The following is a 27622-nucleotide window of genomic DNA, read 5'->3' as shown; positions in this document are numbered from 1 at the left end:
TATCAGAAATTGCTTACTTACTTCCTTACTTACTTGTGACTGAGCTTGAAGATCAAGGTTGGGAAATGGGAACAACTCTAGAATATCACACCCTGCAGCTCGAAATATGAGACACATTGAGCTGCACATTCCTCTGGTTTTGTGCAACAAGTTACCACAGGGAAACTAATAATGACTCCAAACAGAATGCAGCTGTCCTTGCACTCCCACCGGCGTGTCACAATCCACCAGCCAGGTGTGTAGGATCTGCTGAGCAGCCTGTCACTTTGATCTATTCTGCATGTTATTTACTTTATGTGTAATGTAAGGTGAGGATATTATTACTGTAGCTACTGTTTCACATGGAGGGGACAGAGAGAGAGAGAGATCCTTTATTATGCACTGCCGGGTAATACAGATCAAAACCAGGATCCCAACTACATGCCTTGTCTTGGATATATAATCACACAAAAAAAAAACACCAGGAACAACACCAGCCTTTAAAGAAAAGATCAAAAGGTGAAGAGCAGTTCATCATTATCCATCACTGTGCACAGTACTCCCCCTATTGCCCATTTTGCATTGAAACCCTCCAGTTCATCCACCATAGAGAGAGAGAGAGAGAGAGAGAGAGAGAGAGAGAGAGAGAGAGAGAGAGAGAGACAGAGAGAGAGAGAGACAGAGAGAGAGAGAGAGAGACAGAGAGAGAGAGAGAGAGAGAGAGGCCAACACAGACACCATGATCAAACGACTCAAAACTGAGCAGCCAAAAGCAGCCAAAGCAACAATTTACAATTTGTGTCCATTTTGTCATCCATTTAAACTGTAGGCTGCAGCATTGTAATACTGTATATGGATGCCATTCCAAGTGTATAACCTCCAAATCTTCAAAGACCAATAAGGTCTAAGGTCTAATCAAAATTAAAATGCCTTTAATAAAGTGGCTAATCAGACTAAAAAATAATACGCGTAACACCACCCTGAGGAAGGCAGTTGTGCTGTTTTTAGTCTTGCAATGCATTAGCCACTCATTTTAACTTTTACACAAGAGTGCCTTATTGGTCTCATATTAATTTTTCCATCAATGCTGTTGTATTGTATTGTTGTACCAAAGAGCACTTTGTCGTAGATTTTTACAGACAGGCTCCTTCCTCTCTTTTTTTCTCCAAATCTTCATAATTGATCCCACACAGGTTGTTATTTTACCACTTGGGGCGTATTATTTAATGAGCATTACTACTGAATGAAGTGGGATTCTTCATTCTATTGACTGTTCTGTCTTTTGACCGAAAGGCTTGTGGTGTAGACTAATTATCTAGACAGTGGATACACTCATACAGCTGTCACGTAAAATATGTAAATAAGTAAACCTTCCGTTGACATATGAACACTGAGCAGGACATACGGTAACGTCAGTGGATTAAAAAAGCATTAAACAGAGCAATATAAACTCAACATTTCTTTAACCCATTTAGGACTGAGACCAGATTCTACACGTCTTCTAAATCATGACAAATCATGTCAAGGACCCCAAAATGTATATGTATTTGGCCGTCGACCCCCATCTGAACATATGTTGTTTCAGGGACCCCCCTGAAGCAAAGATTTGAGTCAAAAACGTTTGCTCTGAAATAATATATATTCAAAGAGTTGTGCCACAATTTCATGATTTTCCAAAAATAGAAGATCTGCTATTTTTAAGGGGCGCTTTTTGTCCCCACACGTCTCAAGTTTTGCCATTGAAATGAATGGAGAAATGAAGTCAGAATTCCGCAAAAAATGTTATGACGTAAATTAAACATCAAAACATGAAATGCCATTGACATTGAAGGGAATATTTCCGTCATATGTAAACGAGCAAAACAGATATCCAATCACAGGCAACAGGCATGATTGGCCAGTATGAGATGATGCATGATGATGTATGATAAGAGCTGATAATTCTGCTAAATATGACGGAAATTAAACATCAAAACATTAATCACCATTGATATTGAAGGGAAAAGTTACGTCATACTGTATGTAAACGAGCAAATCGGCTAACCAATCACATGTTGTTGGGAGCACTTAGCCAATAAGGGACCACCTTACATTATGTAGCAATGTCAAATGTCCACTAACATAAATTGTTCATTTCACACATGGTGTGCTTTTTCAATAGGTAAAGTATAACATAATGCTTAAAACACCAAAAGGGGTTCCCGTCCTGAATGGGTTAATCCAGCTCACTGCAGCAATTTAGTCATCTCTGATTCAGAGCAGAAGGATGCTTGTTTAGATTTATAGCATTGTGTGAAGGAAAAACACGCACAGCTGCTCAATAAAAGGTTTTCCAGTAGCACTGCACTTTCCATGGCTTTATGATTAGACCAGTGAAACCTAGATGGTAGAATTTAGATTATGAATAAACCAGTGATTCCTGGATGGTACAATTCAGATCCTTTCGACCCACGCTACATTTTTATTTCTTCTTCTTATTTTTGTACATGTTATAGGCTCTGAATCTGCACACGACTCTGTACACGTGGGTAAAACTGAAGCCATTCTTTTTGGGTCCAAAATGTACCTCGGTAAGACCACAGACTTTACGATCGCAGTGGGTGACAATGTTTTCTGGTCGCAGCCCAATTTACGGTACACAAATATCACCTAATAAGCCGTTATTAAAAAGAATCTGTTCATAATTAGAACTAATATGTGTACATTAGGGTCTAATAAGAAACCGGATAACAAAGCCTAATAAGAATTATTATGTCTTTGAATGTTCTTTCTAATGCCTAATGATAATATTATTTCGGTCCTCCTGTAGCCTACCGACCGGCCTTATGACCGTCGTCATGAGATTCTATATTATAGGCCTCATATTAGCCTTCATTAGAAACACATTACTGCTCTTTAGTTAAAAGTGTACTGTAAATTTTACATCCGCTATGGTGATACCATGACTCCCTTTAGGGTTCAATAGAAGTTACATATGGCCGAAGGGTTTAATTAGAACTAATGTGTTCTTTATTAGGCATTAGTTTCATTTTATTACATAAAGTTACTATATATATTTACGAGTTTCACTGAACACCCGACCCCCCTTGGTCATGCGATTATATTATAGGCCTCATATTAGCCTTCATTAGAAATAACATGTTATTAGAAACACATTACTGCTCTTTAGTTAAAAGTGTACTGTAAATTGTACATCCGCTATGGTGATATCACGACTCACTTTAGGGTTCAATAGAAGTTACATATAGCCGAAGGGTTTAATTAGAACTAATGTGTTCTTATTAGGCCTTAGTTAGAAATAACATATCCTTAGAAACAATTACTGCTCTTTACTTAATTAGACAGCAAATAAGGTGGTAATCTGATCATGTGTATACCCATAATAGCAATCCCTGCTGAAAAATCCAGCATAGACCAGCATAAACTGGACCAGCAACTTTATTGCTGGTCTTAGCTGGTGACCACCTTTTGCTGGTCTTAGCTGGTGACCAGCTTTAGAGTGTGTTTTGGACGCCATCTTGCTGGTCTTAGCTGGTGACTGACCAGCTAGGTTTTGCTGGTCCATGCTGGTTTAAACTGGTAGCTGGTCACCAGTTTATGCTGGTCTTAGCTGGTATTTTGATGGTTTTGCTGGTCACCAGCTTATGCTGGTCACCAGTTTATGCTGGTCTTAGCTGGTATTTTGATGGTTTTGCTGGTGACCAGCTTATAGTTTGTTTTTAGTTTAGGCTTAGGTCTTGCTGGTGAATTTCAGCCAGGGTCCCATGGTATTAAAAAATCACACCTGTGTGAAGTGAGGGGCACTAATATATTAAGTCTAAAGTGTGGGTCATGACCGAAAGAATAAGGTCGCGAATACCTAGGGAGGTCCTCGACGCACGTCCCACTGGGAGGAGACCCCGGGGCAGTCCAAGGCACAGTTGGAGGAAATACATCGACTCACTGGCCTTGGAACGTCTCGGAATCCCCCAGGAGGAAGTCACTGATGTTGCTCTGGAGAGGGAAGTCTGGAGCACTCTGGTGGAGCTGTTGCCCCACGACCCGACTACGGATAAGCGGTTGAAGATGGATGATTAGGTAGCTAGGTCGTAGGGACTATATTGCAAACAAATAAAGTAAGACCAAATCCAGGTTACAAGTTCTAATACACTGCATTTTATTCAAGCTGCACATTAAATGTAAAATACACCAGCTTCAAATACTGTTTAACAAATAAAATAAATAATGACAAAAATAAATTAGATGTAAAATGTGCTTACATAAAATAAAAAGTAGTAAACACTAACAAATAAGTATACATAAAGCAAATTATAAATAAAATAAATAATAAATGAACAGAATGCGTCAGACCTTAAAATGCAAAAATAACTTAATTTTGTCAAAGAGACACACACACCACCACAGAGCCTTCATTTAATCAAAGACACACACACACACACACACACACACACACACACACACACACACACACACACACACACAACATCACAGAGCCTTCATTTCATATCACACACACACACACACACACACACACACACACACACACACACACACACACACACACACACACACACACACTATATTACAATATCACAGAACAACATACCTCCACAATCAGCAACAATGTATTGTGTTCCAGGTTTTTGTTGTATGGTATACTTAGCACTTGTTGAGTTCTCATCAAGAAAAGCACTTGAGGGCAGCTGCTTACACCAGATGGAGGCTGCTTCTGGCTCCAATGCGAAGACCAGTTTGTTGTCCAAAATGCCAGCCTGGAAAGAAAGAAAGAAAGAAAGAATTAATTAACTAAAGAACATTTACATGTCTACAGTTTAAGTTAATTAATTGCAGATTAATTACAAAACCAATAGATCTCTATATCCAACTCCTTAAGGCTTCTCCACAAGAGAGAGGGAGCCCCAAACCCTGAACCCAGGCCACACCAACCAGCAAATGGATACAATATATGATACTATGACAATACTACCACAATCATCACAATATAACCAGTAAGACGCCAAAGGGCGAGGTTGTGTGCACTGGCCATATATGGAGCGTGTCTTGAGTGTACAGGGTTTGATGAGGTCAGATCAACATAATGGAATGTCGGAACCGGTCAGCTCCATATATGGAGATCTAAGGGTCTGACAAATACTATGACAAATAAGTTCCGATACCGATACAGTATCGGCATATCGGGACATCTCTAGTTAAAAGGGAGATCATGTGGAGGTTGCTATCTAAGCGCCAACATATTTTTACATATGTAGACTTAAAGTTACTGAATATTTGTCATTAAGAAGCATCAATTTTGGACAACAGGCAATATGCGTTTGTAAATAATATAATATAATATTGTTAACCTGTGTCCAAAAGGATTAACTGTAGGATATTCCCACATCATATAAGCATACAAGTACCACAAGTTACATTTAATGAACAAAGTGAACAAGTTTAATTTCATAACGTTTCTGGGGAGTTCATGAATGAAGTTAAAATAAATCAGCGGATGATTTGCGGAGATTTTCCAGCTAATAATAATTTTGATCAACATGTAATAACAACATGGAATTACCTCAGTTGCTGCTTTTCTCATGAACTGTTTTGCGGAAGCATCCCAAATAGCAGGAACAGTCAGAACCCAGGTGAAGTCAGACACAATGACTTTTCCCATGGTTTGTTCCTGAATGGTTTTCAGTGCATGGTCCTTCAGGTAGCGTAGACTTTCTGTGAAGACCTTCAGGGCTCTCATGCTTTTGCCATTCACAGCTGTAATCATTAACTCCTCGCTGAGTTCCTGTTGAAAATGTTAAATGCATGTTGTTGATAAATACATGTATACAGATGTATACACACACTGTAATGTTTGAGCACATTTCTATCCTACTTGCAAATCAACAATATCATAGACTTACATTTCTGTAGAGTTCCATCTTAAAGTTTTCAAAGAGAAATGTTTTCTTTGCCTTTTCATTCCCCCGATTGTATTCCGTTTGAGCCTCATAACCAAACTTGATGAATTTCTCATTTTCATCAAATAGAGCACATGTAGCCGTCTTTGGGGTGGTCAGCCCGCCTTTTGTTCCCCATTGTGGAACTATGACTTCTGGTTTCCCGCCGATAGAAATGGCGTACCCACTGTAAGCAGTACCAAAGTCTATTGCTACTATATTTCTATTTGCATCACCCATATTAGAAATCTGAGTAAAGCTAGCCCAAGACAACACGACTGAAATTAACACACCATATACTGTCCCAGTTTTTATAGCATGAGCATCCTTCAGTATGTCACTAAGCCCCACCCTTTGGTACAACCGGAACAGTTCATTGGTGCAGCCAGGCGATGGAGGTGTAGGCTTCCTGATACAAATCTTTGAAAGGGATGTTTTGTCATAAAGAAGAATAGCCTATGTAAAATAATTAGAAATGTGGTAATATTTAACTGATTTTATCACTAGACTTGTTCTTTAGACTCAAATTGGACTTGAGTCACAGATTTGATGACTTTAAATATTGTCATTAAATGTCCCCCCACGATTCAGTGTGGCTACCCCTGTTGCCTATACGCAATATTGACCGCTCTCGTCAATTGAATACTTTATTAGCAAGATTGTTAAGAGTATAGGCCTACATGTAGTACAGTCAAATGTTATACCATCATGATACCACAATAAGCAGTGGGTGTGGGGGGGTGGGGGGTTGTTTTCATTTTGGTCCAGGTACTCAATGAATCAGTAAGACCCAGGGCTCCATCACCTCTAACCCCCTTATCCCTAAACTTCTTTGCCTTTTTTTGCTATTTTGCTAAACATTTTTGAATAGTTAAAATGGCCAGTCTACAAGCTCACAACGTGTCAATGTAGATTGGCTAGTTGAACTATTCAAAAATGTAAAAAAGGCAAAGAAGTTTAGGGATAAGGGGTTTAGCGGTGACGGAAATTAAGCCCATATAGTCTACAATACACTCCCATGCCATTTCCTGCTGGGTTGGGTGCTGGATCAAAAATCTAAACTTCCAACAGTAGTGTGGGTCCTTCTGTGGAGGAACCCACCGTAGCAAACAGACAGTGCTACACGTAGAAAATATAATACAATCTGCACACCCAGTATGATGCTCCCAATGTGGAGAAAAACATGGAAATGTATCCTAGTATGTGTAGTTACCAAATGCCTATTCATGCTCCAGTTTTAGGTGAGAAGGTGAGCACCGAAACGGTGGTTAGTAAAACCAGAGAGATGTGTTTCGGCGGGCCTCGATGACGTCGTAATGGCTGATTTTACGCTTGCTGAAAAGCCGATCTACAAGCTCACAACGCGTCTCAGCGTGACGCGTTGTGAGCTTGTAGATCTGCTATTTTCAGCATGCAACCATGTGTAAAATAACTTGGATCATAATAATACTGGATCTCTTGTCCACTAGTCCCTTCCTAACATTTTAGTCTAGTTTTTATTTTTTGACGAAATTGTCGAAGTATTTAGTCTTAGTGTTAGTAACCCATAGCTTAGTTTTCATTTAGTTTCTATTTTGTGTCAGTGAAAAAAGGTAGTCGACGGACATTTTTCGTTTAGTTTTAGTCGACGAAATCAACACTGTACAGTGTCAGTCTAATTTATGTAAGTGTTTTGCAAGTTAATCCCACATACAATGCACTGACTTTTCCCTATTTGTGTGTTTTAGTAAAAAGAATTCTAGCACCTTAACTATAACATCCATAAGTATATATAATGTGAATTATACACATGCTACATGCTATTTCCCCTACCATACCATGAATTTATTTTTTGTATATTTCCTCTCTTCATAATGTAAATATTATCCCAAGCGGCACTATACTTATTTTGATTAGTGAATTTGCACAAAAACCCAACTCCCATTGAGGGCTTATGGTAGGGGAAATAGCCAATAATGCACTTTTGCACAAAATGACACCTGCATCCTTCTAGTATGGAATTCTCCTTTAAGACAGATGTAAAGGCAAGCAGTGCAAGAACAGAAAGGAGACCACTTAGGGCCGATTCATACTCCTATTTTAGAGCCGAATAAAAGTCGGTTTGGCGCTGTAGAGCCTACAATGTGATGTCATTTGAGGTTCGAGGGGGCGGGTACCGTCCTAAAGTCGGCTCTTCGGTGCTACTGAAAACTTCTGACGAGCCGAAATCATTTTGGCACTACAGCACCGAAACAGGGGTAAAATAGGAGTATGAATCGGCCCTTAGCCCGAGCCTATGTTGTTTCAGTGGTAACAGACCACTAGTATTAGTGGCATAATTTTCATATTGCAATACATTTTAGGCATAAACATACATACATACATACATACATACATACATACAACTCTGAAGGGGTCTGAGGCGTGGGAGTTTATACGTTTTTACTTATTTTCACTCTATTTCGGATATGCTTAGATTTATTTATTTCTTTTTTATTTATGCTTTTATTTCTTCTTGCTATATTTTAACTATTTATTTTAATAGTTTTTCTTTGTGATGCGAAATGCAAGGAATTGTTTCTGTTTTATTGGCATATTCAAAATAAACATTACAAACATAAGTATGTATCAGAGGAATTCACACGTCACATGAGTGCCTGTTGATTAAGTCAGATGAGAAGCTGATGAGACAGTTACCAATGTCTTAGAACAGTGCTAGAACTTGTGATCCAACCTTTAGAACAAGTATTGTGTCTGTGGCACACCGTTGCACCAACCAATTGCAGCCCCTCATGTGGCCCCTGGTGTGACTTTTTTTAATTGATTGAGTGAATTAACAGATTGCAAAAAAAGCACAATGGAACAGATTTATTCAAAAAGAATGCTAAAAGGACAACCCGAATAAGCAGCCCTCAGGGCTAGTTTCCACTTGTTCATTAAGGTCCTTTGTATTTAATTAATTGATACATTTAACCCATTTGGGCGGTAACCCCTTTTGGTGTTTTAAGTGTTTCGTTATACTTTAGCTATTGAAAAATAGCAGATCTACAAGTTCATAGCGCACCACTGAAAAGTCGTGAAAATGTGGTGCAGGCCTGGAATTTCATCGTTTTAGGGCCAAGGCCACTTGTGGTCATCTGCCAGTGCCAGGGCATGCCAGGCCATCAATTAAAACAATGATTTTAAGTCCCCGGTCATCATTATTTTAGCTTAAAGGTTAATGATGATTACATTTTTATTTATTTAAAGGCGAACAGTAGCTACTGTTGTAAAATGTTGTAAACAAACATGTAACATGGGGTCCCAGTGCAGAGATGAAAATCATAATGAAATGGCCTGGGACCCTGGCACCCTAGGCTAATTCATATACATTTAATTTGGAGTTACATGAAATTCAATCATTATAAACAGTGACATTTTCAAAGCCAACCACATGTATTCACGAGTCAGTTACAGAAGGCTACAAGTCAAATACAACAAAGATAAAACAAAGGTAATCCAAAAACAAGAAGATGAAATTATACATACTTTGGTCATTGATATATTGTAATAAATACAATTTTAGCAAAATAACTTGATTTAGCACATTGTCTACACAATTAGTATGATGGCTCTTTAACATAAAATACAAAGTTACATCACATGATGTCAGAATTAGGTATTCATATATCACTCAACCTAACAAACCAAATGCAGTATAAAGTATCCTATCACACAAATAAAATATATTTAACGGTAAAGTCATGGACAGCCTATTACACGTACAGCATATTAATCTCATAAATGATACTGAAGACAGAATAAATAAATTGGTATTAAATACTTTTTCTTTGCACTCTACATTGATCCTGTCATTTCTGAATAGGTTTTATGCCAATTACATTGCAATTTGCTCTGCTTAAGACTATCTGCAATAGTCTTACCCTTATTTATCTACAGTAATTATTTGCTCAAAAAGTCAATTTTGACTGACTTTGTTGACTTGGAATCCACATCAGTGGCAGTGGCTGTTATTTCTGTGAAGCCAAATTTGACTTGAAACTTGATTTCACGATCCAGCCCACGTGTAGTATCTGGCATCGCAAGTTCAATTGAGTTAAGTTTTTCTATTCCCCATGACTCATCAACATATAGTGGATTTCTCGTTTCTGTGCGGAAAAAACTGATAAGCACTGATGTCGTGTTTCTATTCGGTGGTATGAAGATGTGCTCTCTGGTTTCGTTCCAACCCACATCTTCATCTATTGTCACCAGTGTTTCGAAAAGATCACGACAGCGGTCACCCCTCTCACTTGTGAACTTCTTCTCAGGCTTATGCTTTGACGCATCAAACGGTCCAGAGACAGCGATGCCATAAGCAAAAGCACTTTTTCGTGATGCCACTGCGTCAGGGCTTCTTCCAAACATGACAGCTCCCTGCATAACGGCCTGCTGGGCCAACGCAGGGCACAGTACTTTGCACTGAGCACCAAACTGCTCGGTAATGTGTGTGCGTATAATCTCACTTAAGGCAAAACCTCCCACTAACAGAAGGTAGTCGATGCTGAAATCCTTTTTAAAGATCTCTTTGAGACTTTTAGTGATGCCACTCAGGCTTTCATCAAAAAAAGATCTCACCTTTGCTTTTGAGAGTTTGATCAACCCTTCGTCCCAGATGACACCCTTCACATTCTCAAAGTAATCCTCTATCGGTTTCTCTTTCTCAGCCAGCTTTACTAGGCTATAAGGGCAGGACATTTCTACATCATCATCTGTACCCTTAAGGTAACTGAAGCCATACATCAGCTTTTGAACCTCACTGGGAAACCTTCTTTCATAGTCATTCCAGAGAGTGTCAGAGAATATTTCTTTCAAGCAACTTTTAAAGTTTTTGTCACTCCGGCCATAGCTGAAATGTGATGAGGTCAGCACATTTTGTGCACATTTGGGCAAGTGGCTATGGCCGTTTTGAGCCCAAGGAGTGTTTTTTGTGCAAAGCTAATGCTTGAAATGGATTCAGAGTCATGAAAACCTCCTAGTTTGACATGTCACATGCTACAGTAGGCCTATGTGTACTGTTGATATTGTGGTAAAAACTGAACATTATAATCACACTCCCCAAGTCGTCATTTTTATATGATTATTATGGATTTTTCCACTTGCTAGAGTTGTAAATTAACACTTATGAAAGATGGCAAAGTGCCATGCCAACACAAAGTTTGTATAAAAAATACGTAATGGTCCAAAGTATTGTACTAACAATTCACATTGTGGTTGTAATATTTGTTAGATTGATTGATTGATTGATTGATTGATTGATTGAATACTTTATTAGCAGTTTGCAGAAAAAAAACAAAGGAAAAGACAGTTCAAGACAAAGTCTGCTAAGAGGATTTATAACCCACGATATCCATGGCTCATTTCCATTGGGGTCCTTCATATTCAATTCCTAGATGTTACATTACCATTTAGAGTTACATGAAATTCAATCATTATAAACAGCGACATTTTCAAAGCCAACCACATGTATTCACGAGTCAGTTACAGAAGGCTACAAGTCAAATACAACAAAGATAAAACAAAGGTAATCCAAAACCAAGACGCAAGAAAATTCTACATAATTTTTTGGATGAAATTATACATAATTTGGTCATTGATATATTGTAATAATACAATTTTAGCAAAATAACTTGATTTAGCACATTGTCTACACAATTAGTATGATGGCTCTTTAACATCAAATACAAAGTTACATCTCATTTTGTCAAAATTAGGTATTCATATACAACTCAACTTAACAAACTAAATGCAGTATAAAGTATCCTATCACACAAATAAAATATATTTAACGGTAAACCAAAATCACCATTTCCCCAGTATACCATATATAGCTAATACTTGTGGACAGCCTACACGTACAGCATATTAATCTCATAAATGATACTGAAGACAGAATAAATAAGTTGGTATTAAATACTTTTTCTTTGCACTCTACATTGATCCTGTCATTTCTGAATAGGTTTTATGCCAATTACATTGCAAGTTGCTCTGCTTAAGACTATCTGCAATAGTCTTACCCTTATTTATCTACAGTAATTATTTGCTCAAAAAGTCAATTTTGACTGACTTTGTTGACTTGGAATCCACATCAGTAGCAGTGGCTGTTATTTCTGTGAAGCCAAATTTGACTTGAAACTTGATTTCACGATCCAGCCCACGTGTAGTATCTGGCATCGGAAGTTCAATTGAGTTAAGTTTTTCCATTCCCCATGGCTCATCAACATATAGTGGATTTTTCCTTTCTGTGCGGAAAAACCTGATAGTCACTGATGTCGTGTCTCTACACGGTGGTATTAAGATGTGCTCTCTGGTTTCGTTCCAACCCACATCTTCATCTATTGTCACCAGTGTTTCGAAAAGATCACGACAGCGGTCACCCCTCTCACTTGTGAACTTCTTCTCAGGCTTATGCTTTGACGCATCAAACGGTCCAGAGACAGCGATGCCATAAGTAAAAGCACTTTTTCGTGATGCCACTGCGTCAGGGCTTCTTCCAAACATGACAGCTCCCTGCATAACGGCCTGCTGGGCCAACGCAGGGCACAGTACTTTGCACTGAGCACCAAACTGCTCGGTAATGTGTGTGCGTAGAATCTCACTTAAGGCAAAACCTCCCACTAACAGAAGGTAGTCGATGCTGAAATCCTTTTTAAAGATCTCTTTGAGACTTTTAGTGATGCCACTCAGGCTTTCATCAAAAAAAGATCTCAACTTTGCTCTTGAGAGTTTGATCACCCCTTCGTCCCAGCTGACACCCTGCACATTCTCAAAGTAATCCTCTATCGGTTTCTCTTTCTCAGCCAGCATTACTAGGCTAAAAGGGCAGGATATTTCTAAATTATCATCTGTACCCTTAAGGTAACTGAAGCCATACATCAGCTTTTGAACCTCACTGGGTTTTTCTCTTTCATAGTCATTCCAGAGAGTGTCAGAGAATATTTTTTTCAAGCAACTTTTAAAGTTTTTGTTAACGTGCTCCCCTCCCATGTCATTCCCAGAGGCCTTGTGCAGCTCTTTCAGGACGCCTCCATCCAATACTTCATGCACCGTGATGTCAATCGTACCGCCTGCAAGACAACAACGTTAGGATTTAAAATATGAACGTTTTTACATGGATAAAAAGCGGAGAACAGAGGAAGAATGTAGTGTAGTTGCATACATTTAAAGATAAGGATTTTTGCAGTATATTTGAACTGTAAATTAAACTAGTGTATGTACAGATGAGTATTAATTTGTCTTGCACGCACGCACGCATGTGCACACACACACACACACACACACACACACACACACACACACACACACACACACACACACACACACTATATTACAATATCACAGAACAACATACCTCCACAATCAGCAACAATGTATTGTGTTCCAGGTTTTTGTTGTATGGTATACTTAGCACTTGTTGAGTTCTCATCAAGAAAAGCACTTGAGGGCAGCTGCTTACACCAGATGGAGGCTGCTTCTGGCTCCAATGCGAAGACCAGTTTGTTGTCCAAAATTCCAGCCTGGAAAGAAAGAAAGAAAGAAAGAAAGAATTAATTAACTAAAGAACATTTACATGTCTACAGTTTAAGTTAATTAATTGCAGATTAATTACAAAACCAATAGATCTCTATATCCAACTCCTTAAGGCTTCTCCACAAGAGAGAGGGAGCCCCAAACCCTGAACCCAGGCCACACCAACCAGCAAATGGATACAATATATGATACTATGACAATACTACCACAATCATCACAATATAACCAGTAAGACGCCAAAGGGCGAGGTTGCGTGCACTGGCCATATATGGAGCGTGTCTTGAGTGTACAGGGTTTGATGAGGTCAGATCAACATAATGGAATGTCGGAACCGGTCAGCTCCATATATGGAGATCTAAGGGTCTGACAAATAATATGACAAATAAGTTCCGATACCGATACAGTATCGGCATATCGGGACATCTCTAGTTAAAAGGGAGATCATGTGGAGGTTGCTATCTAAGCGCCAACATATTTTTACATATGTAGACTTAAAGTTACTGAATATTTGTCATTAAGAAGCATCAATTTTGGACAACAGGCAATATGCGTTTGTAAATAATATAATATAATATTGTTAACCTGTGTCCAAAAGGATTAACTGTAGGATATTCCCACATCATATAAGCATACAAGTACCACAAGTTACATTTAATGAACAAAGTGAACAAGTTTAATTTCATAACGTTTCTGGGGAGTTCATGAATGAAGTTAAAATAAATCAGCGGATGATTTGCGGAGATTTTCCAGCTAATAATAATTTTGATCAACATGTAATAACAACATGGAATTACCTCATTTGCTGCTTTTCTCATGAACTGTTTTGCGGAAGCATCCCAAATAGCAGGAACAGTCAGAACCCAGGTGAAGTCAGACACAATGACTTTTCCCATGGTTTGTTCCTGAATGGTTTTCAGTGCATGGTCCTTCAGGTAGCGTAGACTTTCTGTGAAGACCTTCAGGGCTCTCATGCTTTTGCCATTCACAGCTGTAATCATTAACTCCTCGCTGAGTTCCTGTTGAAAATGTTAAATGCATGTTGTTGATAAATACATGTATACAGATGTATACACACACTGTAATGTTTGAGCACATTTCTATCCTACTTGCAAATCAACAATATCATAGACTTACATTTCTGTAGAGTTCCATCTTAAAGTTTTCAAAGAGAAATGTTTTCTTTGCCTTTTCATTCCCCCGATTGTATTCCGTTTGAGCCTCATAACCAAACTTGATGAATTTCTCATTTTCATCAAATAGAGCACATGTAGCCGTCTTTGGGGTGGTCAGCCCGCCTTTTGTTCCCCATTGTGGAACTATGACTTCTGGTTTCCCGCCGATAGAAATGGCGTACCCACTGTAAGCAGTACCAAAGTCTATTGCTACTATATTTCTATTTGCATCACCCATATTAGAAATCTGAGTAAAGCTAGCCCAAGACAACACGACTGAAATTAACACACCATATACTGTCCCAGTTTTTATAGCATGAGCATCCTTCAGTATGTCACTAAGCCCCACCCTTTGGTACAACCGGAACAGTTCATTGGTGCAGCCAGGCGATGGAGGTGTAGGCTTCCTGATACAAATCTTTGAAAGGGATGTTTTGTCATAAAGAAGAATAGCCTATGTAAAATAATTAGAAATGTGGTAATATTTAACTGATTTTATCACTAGACTTGTTCTTTAGACTCAAATTGGACTTGAGTCACAGATTTGATGACTTTAAATATTGTCATTAAATGTCCCCCCACGATTCAGTGTGGCTACCCCTGTTGCCTATACGCAATATTGACCGCTCTCGTCAATTGAATACTTTATTAGCAAGATTGTTAAGAGTATAGGCCTACATGTAGTACAGTCAAATGTTATACCATCATGATACCACAATAAGCAGTGGGTGTGGGGGGGTGGGGGGTTGTTTTCATTTTGGTCCAGGTACTCAATGAATCAGTAAGACCCAGGGCTCCATCACCTCTAACCCCCTTATCCCTAAACTTCTTTGCCTTTTTTTGCTATTTTGCTAAACATTTTTGAATAGTTAAAATGGCCAGTCTACAAGCTCACAACGTGTCAATGTAGATTGGCTAGTTGAACTATTCAAAAATGTAAAAAAGGCAAAGAAGTTTAGGTATAAGGGGTTTAGCGGTGACGGAAATTAAGCCCATATAGTCTACAATACACTCCCATGCCATTTCCTGCTGGGTTGGGTGCTGGATCAAAAATCTAAACTTCCAACAGTAGTGTGGGTCCTTCTGTGGAGGAACCCACCGTAGCAAACAGACAGTGCTACACGTAGAAAATATAATACAATCTGCACACCCAGTATGATGCTCCCAATGTGGAGAAAAACATGGAAATGTATCCTAGTATGTGTAGTTACCAAATGCCTATTCATGCTCCAGTTTTAGGTGAGAAGGTGAGCACCGAAACGGTGGTTAGTAAAACCAGAGAGTGTGTGTTTCGGCGGGCCTCGATGACGTCGTAATGGCTGATTTTACGCTTGCTGAAAAGCCGATCTACAAGCTCACAACGCGTCGCAGCGTGACGCGTTGTGAGCTTGTAGATCTGCTATTTTCAGCATGCAACCATGTGTAAAATAACTTGGATCATAATAATACTGGATCTCTTGTCCACTAGTCCCTTCCTAACATTTTAGTCTAGTTTTTATTTTTTGACGAAATTGTCGAAGTATTTAGTCTTAGTGTTAGTAACCCATAGCTTAGTTTTCATTTAGTTTCTATTTTGTGTCAGTGAAAAAAGGTAGTCGATTTTTCGTTTAGTTTTAGTCGACGAAATCAACACTGTACAGTGTCAGTCTAATTTATGTAAGTGTTTTGCAAGTTAATCCCACATACAATGCACTGACTTTTCCCTATTTGTGTGTTTTAGTAAAAAGAATTCTAGCACCTTAACTATAACATCCATAAGTATATATAATGTGAATTATACACATGCTACATGCTATTTCCCCTACCATACCATGAATTTATTTTTTGTATATTTCCTCTCTTCATAATGTAAATAGTATCCCAAGCGGCACACTTCACTATACTTATTTTGATTAGTGAATTTGCACAAAAACCCAACTCCCATTGAGGGCTTATGGTAGGGGAAATAGCCAATAATGCACTTTTTCACAAAATGACACCTGCATCCTTCTAGTATGGAATTCTCCTTTAAGACAGATGTAAAGGCAAGCAGTGCAAGAACAGAAAAGAGACCACTTAGGGCCGATTCATACTCCTATTTTAGAGCCGAATAAAAGTCGGTTTGGCGCTGTAGAGCCTACAATGTGATGTCGTTTGAGGTTCGAGGGGGCGGGTACCGTCCTAAAGTCGGCTCTTCGGTGCTACTGAAAACTTCTGACGAGCCAAAATCATTTTGGCACTACAGCGCCGAAACAGGGGTAAAATAGGAGTATGAATCGGCCCTTAGCCCGAGCCTATGTTGTTTCAGTGGTAACAGACCACTAGTATTAGTGGCATAATTTTCATATTGCAATACATTTTAGGCATAAACATACATACATACATACATACATACATACATACATACATACATACAACTCTGAAGGGGTCTGAGGCGTGGGAGTTTATACGTTTTTACTTATTTTCACTCTATTTCGGATATGCTTAGATTTATTTACTTCTTTTTTATTTATGCTTTTATTTCTTCTTGCTATATTTTAACTATTTATTTTAATAGTTTTTCTTTGTGATGCGAAATGCAAGGAATTGTTTCTGTTTTATTGGCATATTCAAAATAAACATTACAAACATAAGTATGTATCAGAGGAATTCACACGTCACATGAGTGCCTGTTGATTAAGTCAGATGAGAAGCTGATGAGACAGTTACCAATGTCTTAGAACAGTGCTAGAACTTGTGATCCAACCTTTAGAACAAGTATTGTGTCTGTGGCACACCGTTGCTCCAACCAATTGCAGCCCCTCATGTGGCCCCTGGTGTGACTTTTTTTAATTGATTGAGTGAATTAACAGATTGCAAAAAAAGCACAATGGAACAGATTTATTCAAAAAGAATGCTAAAAGGACAACCTGAATAAGCAGCCCTCAGGGCTAGTTTCCACTTGTTCATTAAGGTCCTTTGTATTTAATTAATTGATACATTTAACCCATTTGGGCGGTAACCCCTTTTGGTGTTTTAAGTGTTTCGTTATACTTTAGCTATTGAAAAATAGCAGATCTACAAGTTCATAGCGCACCACTGAAAAGTCGTGAAAATGTGGTGCAGGCCTGGAATTTCATCGTTTTAGGGGCAAGGCCACTTGTGGTCATCTGCCAGTGCCAGGGCATGCCAGGCCATCAATTAAAACAATGATTTTAAGTCCCCGGTCATCATTATTTTAGCTTAAAGGTTAATGATGATTACATTTTTATTTATTTAAAGGCGAACAGTAGCTACTGTTGTAAAATGTTGTAAACAAACATGTAACATGGGGTCCCAGTGCAGAGATGAAAATCATAATGAAATGGCCTGGGACCCTGGCACCCTAGGCTAATTCATATACATTTAATTTGGAGTTACATGAAATTCAATCATTATAAACAGTGACATTTTCAAAGCCAACCACATGTATTCACGAGTCAGTTACAGAAGGCTACAAGTCAAATACAACAAAGATAAAACAAAGGTAATCCAAAACCAAGAAGCAAGAAAATCATTTTTTTTGATGAAATTATACATACTTTGGTCATTGATATATTGTAATAAATACAATTTTAGCAAAATAACTTGATTTAGCACATTGTCTACACAATTAGTATGATGGCTCTTTAACATAAAATACAAAGTTACATCACATGATGTCAGAATTAGGTATTCATATACAACTCAACCTAACAAACCAAATGCAGTATAAAGTATCCTATCACACAAATAAAATATATTTAACGGTAAAGTCATGGACAGCCTATTACACGTACAGCATATTAATCTCATAAATGATACTGAAGACAGAATAAATAAGTTGGTATTAAATACTTTTTTTTTGCACTCTACATTGATCCTGTCATTTCTGAATAGGTTTTTTGCCAATTACATTGCAATTTGCTCTGCTTAAGACTATCTGCAATAGTCTTACCCTTATTTATCTACAGTAATTATTTGCTCAAAAAGTCAATTTTGACTGACTTTGTTGACTTGGAATCCACATCAGTGGCAGTGGCTGTTATTTCTGTGAAGCCAAATTTGACTTGAAACTTGATTTCACGATCCAGCCCACGTGTAGTATCTGGCATCGCAAGTTCAATTGAGTTAAGTTTTTCTTTTCCCCATGACTCATCAACATATAGTGGATTTCTCGTTTCTGTGCGGAAAAAACTGATAAGCACTGATGTCGTGTTTCTATTCGGTGGTATGAAGATGTGCTCTCTGGTTTCGTTCCAACCCACATCTTCATCTATTGTCACCAGTGTTTCGAAAAGATCACGACAGCGGTCACCCCTCTCACTTGTGAACTTCTTCTCAGGCTTATGCTTTGACGCATCAAACGGTCCAGAGACAGCGATGCCATAAGCAAAAGCACTTTTTCGTGATGCCACTGCGTCAGGGCTTCTTCCAAACATGACAGCTCCCTGCATAACGGCCTGCTGGGCCAACGCAGGGCACAGTACTTTGCACTGAGCACCAAACTGCTCGGTAATGTGTGTGCGTAGAATCTCACTTAAGGCAAAACCTCCCACTAACAGAAGGTAGTCGATGCTGAAATCCTTTTTAAAGATCTCTTTGAGACTTTTAGTGATGCCACTCAGGCTTTCATCAAAAAAAGATCTCACCTTTGCTTTTGAGAGTTTGATCAACCCTTCGTCCCAGATGACACCCTTCACATTCTCAAAGTAATCCTCTATCGGTTTCTCTTTCTCAGCCAGCTTTACTAGGCTATAAGGGCAGGACATTTCTACATCATCATCTGTACCCTTAAGGTAACTGAAGCCATACATCAGCTTTTGAACCTCACTGGGAAACCTTCTTTCATAGTCATTCCAGAGAGTGTCAGAGAATATTTCTTTCAAGCAACTTTTAAAGTTTTTGTCACTCCGGCCATAGCTGAAATGTGATGAGGTCAGCACATTTTGTGCACATTTGGGCAAGTGGCTATGGCCGTTTTGAGCCCAAGGAGTGTTTTTTGTGCAAAGCTAATGCTTGAAATGGATTCAGAGTCATGAAAACCTCCTAGTTTGACATGTCACATGCTACAGTAGGCCTATGTGTACTGTTGATTTTGTTGTAAAAACTGAACATTATAATCACACTCCGCAAGTCGTCATTTTTATATGATTATTATGGATTTTTCCACTTGCTAGAGTTGTAAATTAACACTTATGAAAGATGGCAAAGTGCCATGCCAACACAAAGTTTGTATAAAAAATACGTAATGGTCCAAAGTATTGTACTAACAATTCACATTGTGGTTGTAATATTTGTTAGATTGATTGATTGATTGATTGATTGATTGATTGAATACTTTATTAGCAGTTTGCAGAAAAAAAACAAAGGAAAAGACAGTTCAAGACAAAGTTTGCTAAGAGGATTTATAACCCACGATATCCATGGCTCATTTCCATTGGGGTCCTTCATATTCAATTCCTAGATGTTACATTACCATTTAGAGTTACATGAAATTCAATCATTATAAACAGCGACATTTTCAAAGCCAACCACATGTATTCACGAGTCAGTTACAGAAGGCTACAAGTCAAATACAACAAAGATAAAACAAAGGTAATCCAAAACCAAGAAGCAAGAAAATCATTTTTTTTGATGAAATTATACATACTTTGGTCATTGATATATTGTAATAAATACAATTTTAGCAAAATAACTTGATTTAGCACATTGTCTACACAATTAGTATGATGGCTCTTTAACATAAAATACAAAGTTACATCACATGATGTCAGAATTAGGTATTCATATACAACTCAACCTAACAAACCAAATGCAGTATAAAGTATCCTATCACACAAATAAAATATATTTAACGGTAAAGTCATGGACAGCCTATTACACGTACAGCATATTAATCTCATAAATGATACTGAAGACAGAATAAATAAGTTGGTATTAAATACTTTTTTTTTGCACTCTACATTGATCCTGTCATTTCTGAATAGGTTTTATGCCAATTACATTGCAATTTGCTCTGCTTAAGACTATCTGCAATAGTCTTACCCTTATTTATCTACAGTAATTATTTGCTCAAAAAGTCAATTTTGACTGACTTTGTTGACTTGGAATCCACATCAGTGGCAGTGGCTGTTATTTCTGTGAAGCCAAATTTGACTTGAAACTTGATTTCACGATCCAGCCCACGTGTAGTATCTGGCATCGCAAGTTCAATTGAGTTAAGTTTTTCTTTTCCCCATGACTCATCAACATATAGTGGATTTCTCGTTTCTGTGCGGAAAAAACTGATAAGCACTGATGTCGTGTTTCTATTCGGTGGTATGAAGATGTGCTCTCTGGTTTCGTTCCAACCCACATCTTCATCTATTGTCACCAGTGTTTCGAAAAGATCACGACAGCGGTCACCCCTCTCACTTGTGAACTTCTTCTCAGGCTTATGCTTTGACGCATCAAACGGTCCAGAGACAGCGATGCCATAAGCAAAAGCACTTTTTCGTGATGCCACTGCGTCAGGGCTTCTTCCAAACATGACAGCTCCCTGCATAACGGCCTGCTGGGCCAACGCAGGGCACAGTACTTTGCACTGAGCACCAAACTGCTCGGTAATGTGTGTGCGTAGAATCTCACTTAAGGCAAAACCTCCCACTAACAGAAGGTAGTCGATGCTGAAATCCTTTTTAAAGATCTCTTTGAGACTTTTAGTGATGCCACTCAGGCTTTCATCAAAAAAAGATCTCACCTTTGCTTTTGAGAGTTTGATCAACCCTTCGTCCCAGATGACACCCTTCACATTCTCAAAGTAATCCTCTATCGGTTTCTCTTTCTCAGCCAGCTTTACTAGGCTATAAGGGCAGGACATTTCTACATCATCATCTGTACCCTTAAGGTAACTGAAGCCATACATCAGCTTTTGAACCTCACTGGGAAACCTTCTTTCATAGTCATTCCAGAGAGTGTCAGAGAATATTTCTTTCAAGCAACTTTTAAAGTTTTTGTCACTCCGGCCATAGCTGAAATGTGATGAGGTCAGCACATTTTGTGCACATTTGGGCAAGTGGCTATGGCCGTTTTGAGCCCAAGGAGTGTTTTTTGTGCAAAGCTAATGCTTGAAATGGATTCAGAGTCATGAAAACCTCCTAGTTTGACATGTCACATGCTACAGTAGGCCTATGTGTACTGTTGATTTTGTTGTAAAAACTGAACATTATAATCACACTCCGCAAGTCGTCATTTTTATATGATTATTATGGATTTTTCCACTTGCTAGAGTTGTAAATTAACACTTATGAAAGATGGCAAAGTGCCATGCCAACACAAAGTTTGTATAAAAAATACGTAATGGTCCAAAGTATTGTACTAACAATTCACATTGTGGTTGTAATATTTGTTAGATTGATTGATTGATTGATTGATTGATTGATTGATTGATTGATTGATTGATTGATTGATTGAATACTTTATTAGCAGTTTGCAGAAAAAAAACAAAGGAAAAGACAGTTCAAGACAAAGTCTGCTAAGAGGATTTATAACCCACGATATCCATGGCTCATTTCCATTGGGGTCCTTCATATTCAATTCCTAGATGTTACATTACCATTTAGAGTTACATGAAATTCAATCATTATAAACAGCGACATTTTCAAAGCCAACCACATGTATTCACGAGTCAGTTACAGAAGGCTACAAGTCAAATACAACAAAGATAAAACAAAGGTAATCCAAAACCAAGACGCAAGAAAATTCTACATCATTTTTTGGATGAAATTATACATAATTTGGTCATTGATATATTGTAATAATACAATTTTAGCAAAATAACTTGATTTAGCACATTGTCTACACAATTAGTATGATGGCTCTTTAACATCAAATACAAAGTTACATCACATGTTGTCAGAATTAGGTATTCATATACAACTCAACTTAACAAACTAAATGCAGTATAAAGTATCCTATCACACAAATAAAATATATTTAACGGTAAACCAAAATCACCATTTCCCCAGTATACCATATATAGCTAATACTTGTGGACAGCCTACACGTACAGCATATTAATCTCATAAATGATACTGAAGACAGAATAAATAAGTTGGTATTAAATACTTTTTCTTTGCACTCTACATTGATCCTGTCATTTCTGAATAGGTTTTATGCCAATTACATTGCAAGTTGCTCTGCTTAAGACTATCTGCAATAGTCTTACCCTTATTTATCTACAGTAATTATTTGCTCAAAAAGTCAATTTTGACTGACTTTGTTGACTTGGAATCCACATCAGTGGCAGTGGCTGTTATTTCTGTGAAGCCAAATTTGACTTGAAACTTGATTTCACGATCCAGCCCACGTGTAGTATCTGGCATCGGACGTTCAATTGAGTTAAGTTTTTCCATTCCCCATGGCTCATCAACATATAGTGGATTTTTCCTTTCTGTGCGGAAAAACCTGATAGTCACTGATGTCGTGTCTCTACACGGTGGTATTAAGATGTGCTCTCTGGTTTCGTTCCAACCCACATCTTCATCTATTGTCACCAGTGTTTCGAAAAGATCACGACAGCGGTCACCCCTCTCACTTGTGAACTTCTTCTCAGGCTTATGCTTTGACGCATCAAACGGTCCAGAGACAGCGATGCCATAAGTAAAAGCACTTTTTCGTGATGCCACTGCGTCAGGGCTTCTTCCAAACATGACAGCTCCCTGCATAACGGCCTGCTGGGCCAACGCAGGGCACAGTACTTTGCACTGAGCACCAAACTGCTCGGTAATGTGTGTGCGTAGAATCTCACTTAAGGCAAAACCTCCCACTAACAGAAGGTAGTCGATGCTGAAATCCTTTTTAAAGATCTCTTTGAGACTTTTAGTGAGGCCACTCAGGCTTTCATCAAAAAAAGATCTCAACTTTGCTCTTGAGAGTTTGATCACCCCTTCGTCCCAGCTGACACCCTGCACATTCTCAAAGTAATCCTCTATCGGTTTCTCTTTCTCAGCCAGCATTACTAGGCTAAAAGGGCAGGATATTTCTAAATTATCATCTGTACCCTTAAGGTAACTGAAGCCATACATCAGCTTTTGAACCTCACTGGGTTTTTCTCTTTCATAGTCATTCCAGAGAGTGTCAGAGAATATTTCTTTCAAGCAACTTTTAAAGTTTTTGTTAACGTGCTCCCCTCCCATGTCATTCCCAGAGGCCTTGTGCAGCTCTTTCAGGACGCCTCCATCCAATACTTCATGCACCGTGATGTCAATCGTACCGCCTGCAAGACAACAACGTTAGGCTTTAAAATATGAACGTTTTTACATGGATAAAAAGCGGAGAACAGAGGAAGAATGTAGTGTAGTTGCATACATTTAAAGATAAGGATTTTTGCAGTATATTTGAACTGTAAATTAAACTAGTGTATGTACAGATGAGTATTAATTTGTCTTGCACGCACGCACGCATGTGCACACACACACACACACACACACACACACACACACACACACACACACACACACACACACACACACACACACACAACACACACACACACACACACACACACTATATTACAATATCACAGAACAACATACCTCCACAATCAGCAACAATGTATTGTGTTCCAGGTTTTTGTTGTATGGTATACTTAGCACTTGTTGAGTTCTCATCAAGAAAAGCACTTGAGGGCAGCTGCTTACACCAGATGGAGGCTGCTTCTGGCTCCAATGCGAAGACCAGTTTGTTGTCCAAAATTCCAGCCTGGAAAGAAAGAAAGAAAGAAAGAAAGAATTAATTAACTAAAGAACATTTACATGTCTACAGTTTAAGTTAATTAATTGCAGATTAATTACAAAACCAATAGATCTCTATATCCAACTCCTTAAGGCTTCTCCACAAGAGAGAGGGAGCCCCAAACCCTGAACCCAGGCCACACCAACCAGCAAATGGATACAATATATGATACTATGACAATACTACCACAATCATCACAATATAACCAGTAAGACGCCAAAGGGCGAGGTTGCGTGCACTGGCCATATATGGAGCGTGTCTTGAGTGTACAGGGTTTGATGAGGTCAGATCAACATAATGGAATGTCGGAACCGGTCAGCTCCATATATGGAGATCTAAGGGTCTGACAAATAATATGACAAATAAGTTCCGATACCGATACAGTATCGGCATATCGGGACATCTCTAGTTAAAAGGGAGATCATGTGGAGGTTGCTATCTAAGCGCCAACATATTTTTACATATGTAGACTTAAAGTTACTGAATATTTGTCATTAAGAAGCATCAATTTTGGACAACAGGCAATATGCGTTTGTAAATAATATAATATAATATTGTTAACCTGTGTCCAAAAGGATTAACTGTAGGATATTCCCACATCATATAAGCATACAAGTACCACAAGTTACATTTAATGAACAAAGTGAACAAGTTTAATTTCATAACGTTTCTGGGGAGTTCATGAATGAAGTTAAAATAAATCAGCGGATGATTTGCGGAGATTTTCCAGCTAATAATAATTTTGATCAACATGTAATAACAACATGGAATTACCTCAGTTGCTGCTTTTCTCATGAACTGTTTTGCGGAAGCATCCCAAATAGCAGGAACAGTCAGAACCCAGGTGAAGTCAGACACAATGACTTTTCCCATGGTTTGTTCCTGAATGGTTTTCAGTGCATGGTCCTTCAGGTAGCGTAGACTTTCTGTGAAGACCTTCAGGGCTCTCATGCTTTTGCCATTCACAGCTGTAATCATTAACTCCTCGCTGAGTTCCTGTTGCAAAATGTTAAATGCATGTTGTTGATAAATACATGTATACAGATGTATACACACACTGTAATGTTTGAGCACATTTCTATCCTACTTGCAAATCAACAATATCATAGACTTACATTTCTGTAGAGTTCCATCTTAAAGTTTTCAAAGAGAAATGTTTTCTTTGCCTTTTCATTCCCCCGATTGTATTCCGTTTGAGCCTCATAACCAAACTTGATGAATTTCTCATTTTCATCAAATAGAGCACATGTAGCCGTCTTTGGGGTGGTCAGCCCGCCTTTTGTTCCCCATTGTGGAACTATGACTTCTGGTTTCCCGCCGATAGAAATGGCGTACCCACTGTAAGCAGTACCAAAGTCTATTGCTACTATATTTCTATTTGCATCACCCATATTAGAAATCTGAGTAAAGCTAGCCCAAGACAACACGACTGAAATTAACACACCATATACTGTCCCAGTTTTTATAGCATGAGCATCCTTCAGTATGTCACTAAGCCCCACCCTTTGGTACAACCGGAACAGTTCATTGGTGCAGCCAGGCGATGGAGGTGTAGGCTTCCTGATACAAATCTTTGAAAGGGATGTTTTGTCATAAAGAAGAATAGCCTATGTAAAATAATTAGAAATGTGGTAATATTTAACTGATTTTATCACTAGACTTGTTCTTTAGACTCAAATTGGACTTGAGTCACAGATTTGATGACTTTAAATATTGTCATTAAATGTCCCCCCACGATTCAGTGTGGCTACCCCTGTTGCCTATACGCAATATTGACCGCTCTCGTCAATTGAATACTTTATTAGCAAGATTGTTAAGAGTATAGGCCTACATGTAGTACAGTCAAATGTTATACCATCATGATACCACAATAAGCAGTGGGTGTGGGGGGGTGGGGGGTTGTTTTCATTTTGGTCCAGGTACTCAATGAATCAGTAAGACCCAGGGCTCCATCACCTCTAACCCCCTTATCCCTAAACTTCTTTGCCTTTTTTTGCTATTTTGCTAAACATTTTTGAATAGTTAAAATGGCCAGTCTACAAGCTCACAACGTGTCAATGTAGATTGGCTAGTTGAACTATTCAAAAATGTAAAAAAGGCAAAGAAGTTTAGGGATAAGGGGTTTAGCGGTGACGGAAATTAAGCCCATATAGTCTACAATACACTCCCATGCCATTTCCTGCTGGGTTGGGTGCTGGATCAAAAATCTAAACTTCCAACAGTAGTGTGGGTCCTTCTGTGGAGGAACCCACCGTAGCAAACAGACAGTGCTACACGTAGAAAATATAATACAATCTGCACACCCAGTATGATGCTCCCAATGTGGAGAAAAACATGGAAATGTATCCTAGTATGTGTAGTTACCAAATGCCTATTCATGCTCCAGTTTTAGGTGAGAAGGTGAGCACCGAAACGGTGGTTAGTAAAACCAGAGAGATGTGTTTCGGCGGGCCTCGATGACGTCGTAATGGCTGATTTTACGCTTGCTGAAAAGCCGATCTACAAGCTCACAACGCGTCGCAGCGTGACGCGTTGTGAGCTTGTAGATCTGCTATTTTCAGCATGCAACCATGTGTAAAATAACTTGGATCATAATAATACTGGATCTCTTGTCCACTAGTCCCTTCCTAACATTTTAGTCTAGTTTTTATTTTTTGACGAAATTGTCGAAGTATTTAGTCTTAGTGTTAGTAACCCATAGCTTAGTTTTCATTTAGTTTCTATTTTGTGTCAGTGAAAAAAGGTAGTCGATTTTTCGTTTAGTTTTAGTCGACGAAATCAACACTGTACAGTGTCAGTCTAATTTATGTAAGTGTTTTGCAAGTTAATCCCACATACAATGCACTGACTTTTCCCTATTTGTGTGTTTTAGTAAAAAGAATTCTAGCACCTTAACTATAACATCCATAAGTATATATAATGTGAATTATACACATGCTACATGCTATTTCCCCTACCATACCATGAATTTATTTTTTGTATATTTCCTCTCTTCATAATGTAAATAGTATCCCAAGCGGCACACTTCACTATACTTATTTTGATTAGTGAATTTGCACAAAAACCCAACTCCCATTGAGGGCTTATGGTAGGGGAAATAGCCAATAATGCACTTTTTCACAAAATGACACCTGCATCCTTCTAGTATGGAATTCTCCTTTAAGACAGATGTAAAGGCAAGCAGTGCAAGAACAGAAAAGAGACCACTTAGGGCCGATT

The 27622-nt window shown here is 38.5% G+C and overlaps 2 protein-coding genes across 2 annotated transcripts; both read right to left on the bottom strand.

Annotated features, from left to right (window-relative positions):
* Nucleotides 1–85: 85 nt before the first annotated feature.
* On the bottom strand, nucleotides 86–10646 carry LOC310877012 (heat shock 70 kDa protein 12B-like; the record flags this gene model as incomplete). The annotated part of the gene is made up of 4 exons (XM_083790658.1): nucleotides 86–92; nucleotides 4639–4751; nucleotides 5555–5776; nucleotides 10527–10646. The coding sequence occupies 4 exons, from the start codon at nucleotides 10644–10646 to the stop codon at nucleotides 86–88; spliced, it is 462 nt and encodes a 153-aa protein (XP_083646784.1).
* Nucleotides 10647–22295: 11649 nt separating this feature from the next.
* On the bottom strand, nucleotides 22296–25354 carry LOC310877011 (heat shock 70 kDa protein 12A-like; the record flags this gene model as incomplete). Its single annotated transcript, XM_083790657.1, has 4 exons — nucleotides 22296–22309; nucleotides 23205–23885; nucleotides 24205–24370; nucleotides 25178–25354. The coding sequence occupies 4 exons, from the start codon at nucleotides 25352–25354 to the stop codon at nucleotides 22296–22298; spliced, it is 1038 nt and encodes a 345-aa protein (XP_083646783.1).
* Between the last annotated feature and the right edge of the window lie 2268 nt (nucleotides 25355–27622).

The sequence above is a fragment of the Protomyctophum parallelum genome (assembly GCF_964188405.1).
Source record: "Protomyctophum parallelum genome assembly, chromosome: 19".
Classification (NCBI taxonomy): Eukaryota; Metazoa; Chordata; class Actinopteri; order Myctophiformes; family Myctophidae; genus Protomyctophum; species Protomyctophum parallelum.
Note: the sequence above shows the minus strand (reverse complement) of the source record. Positions and strands in the feature narration are given on the sequence as shown.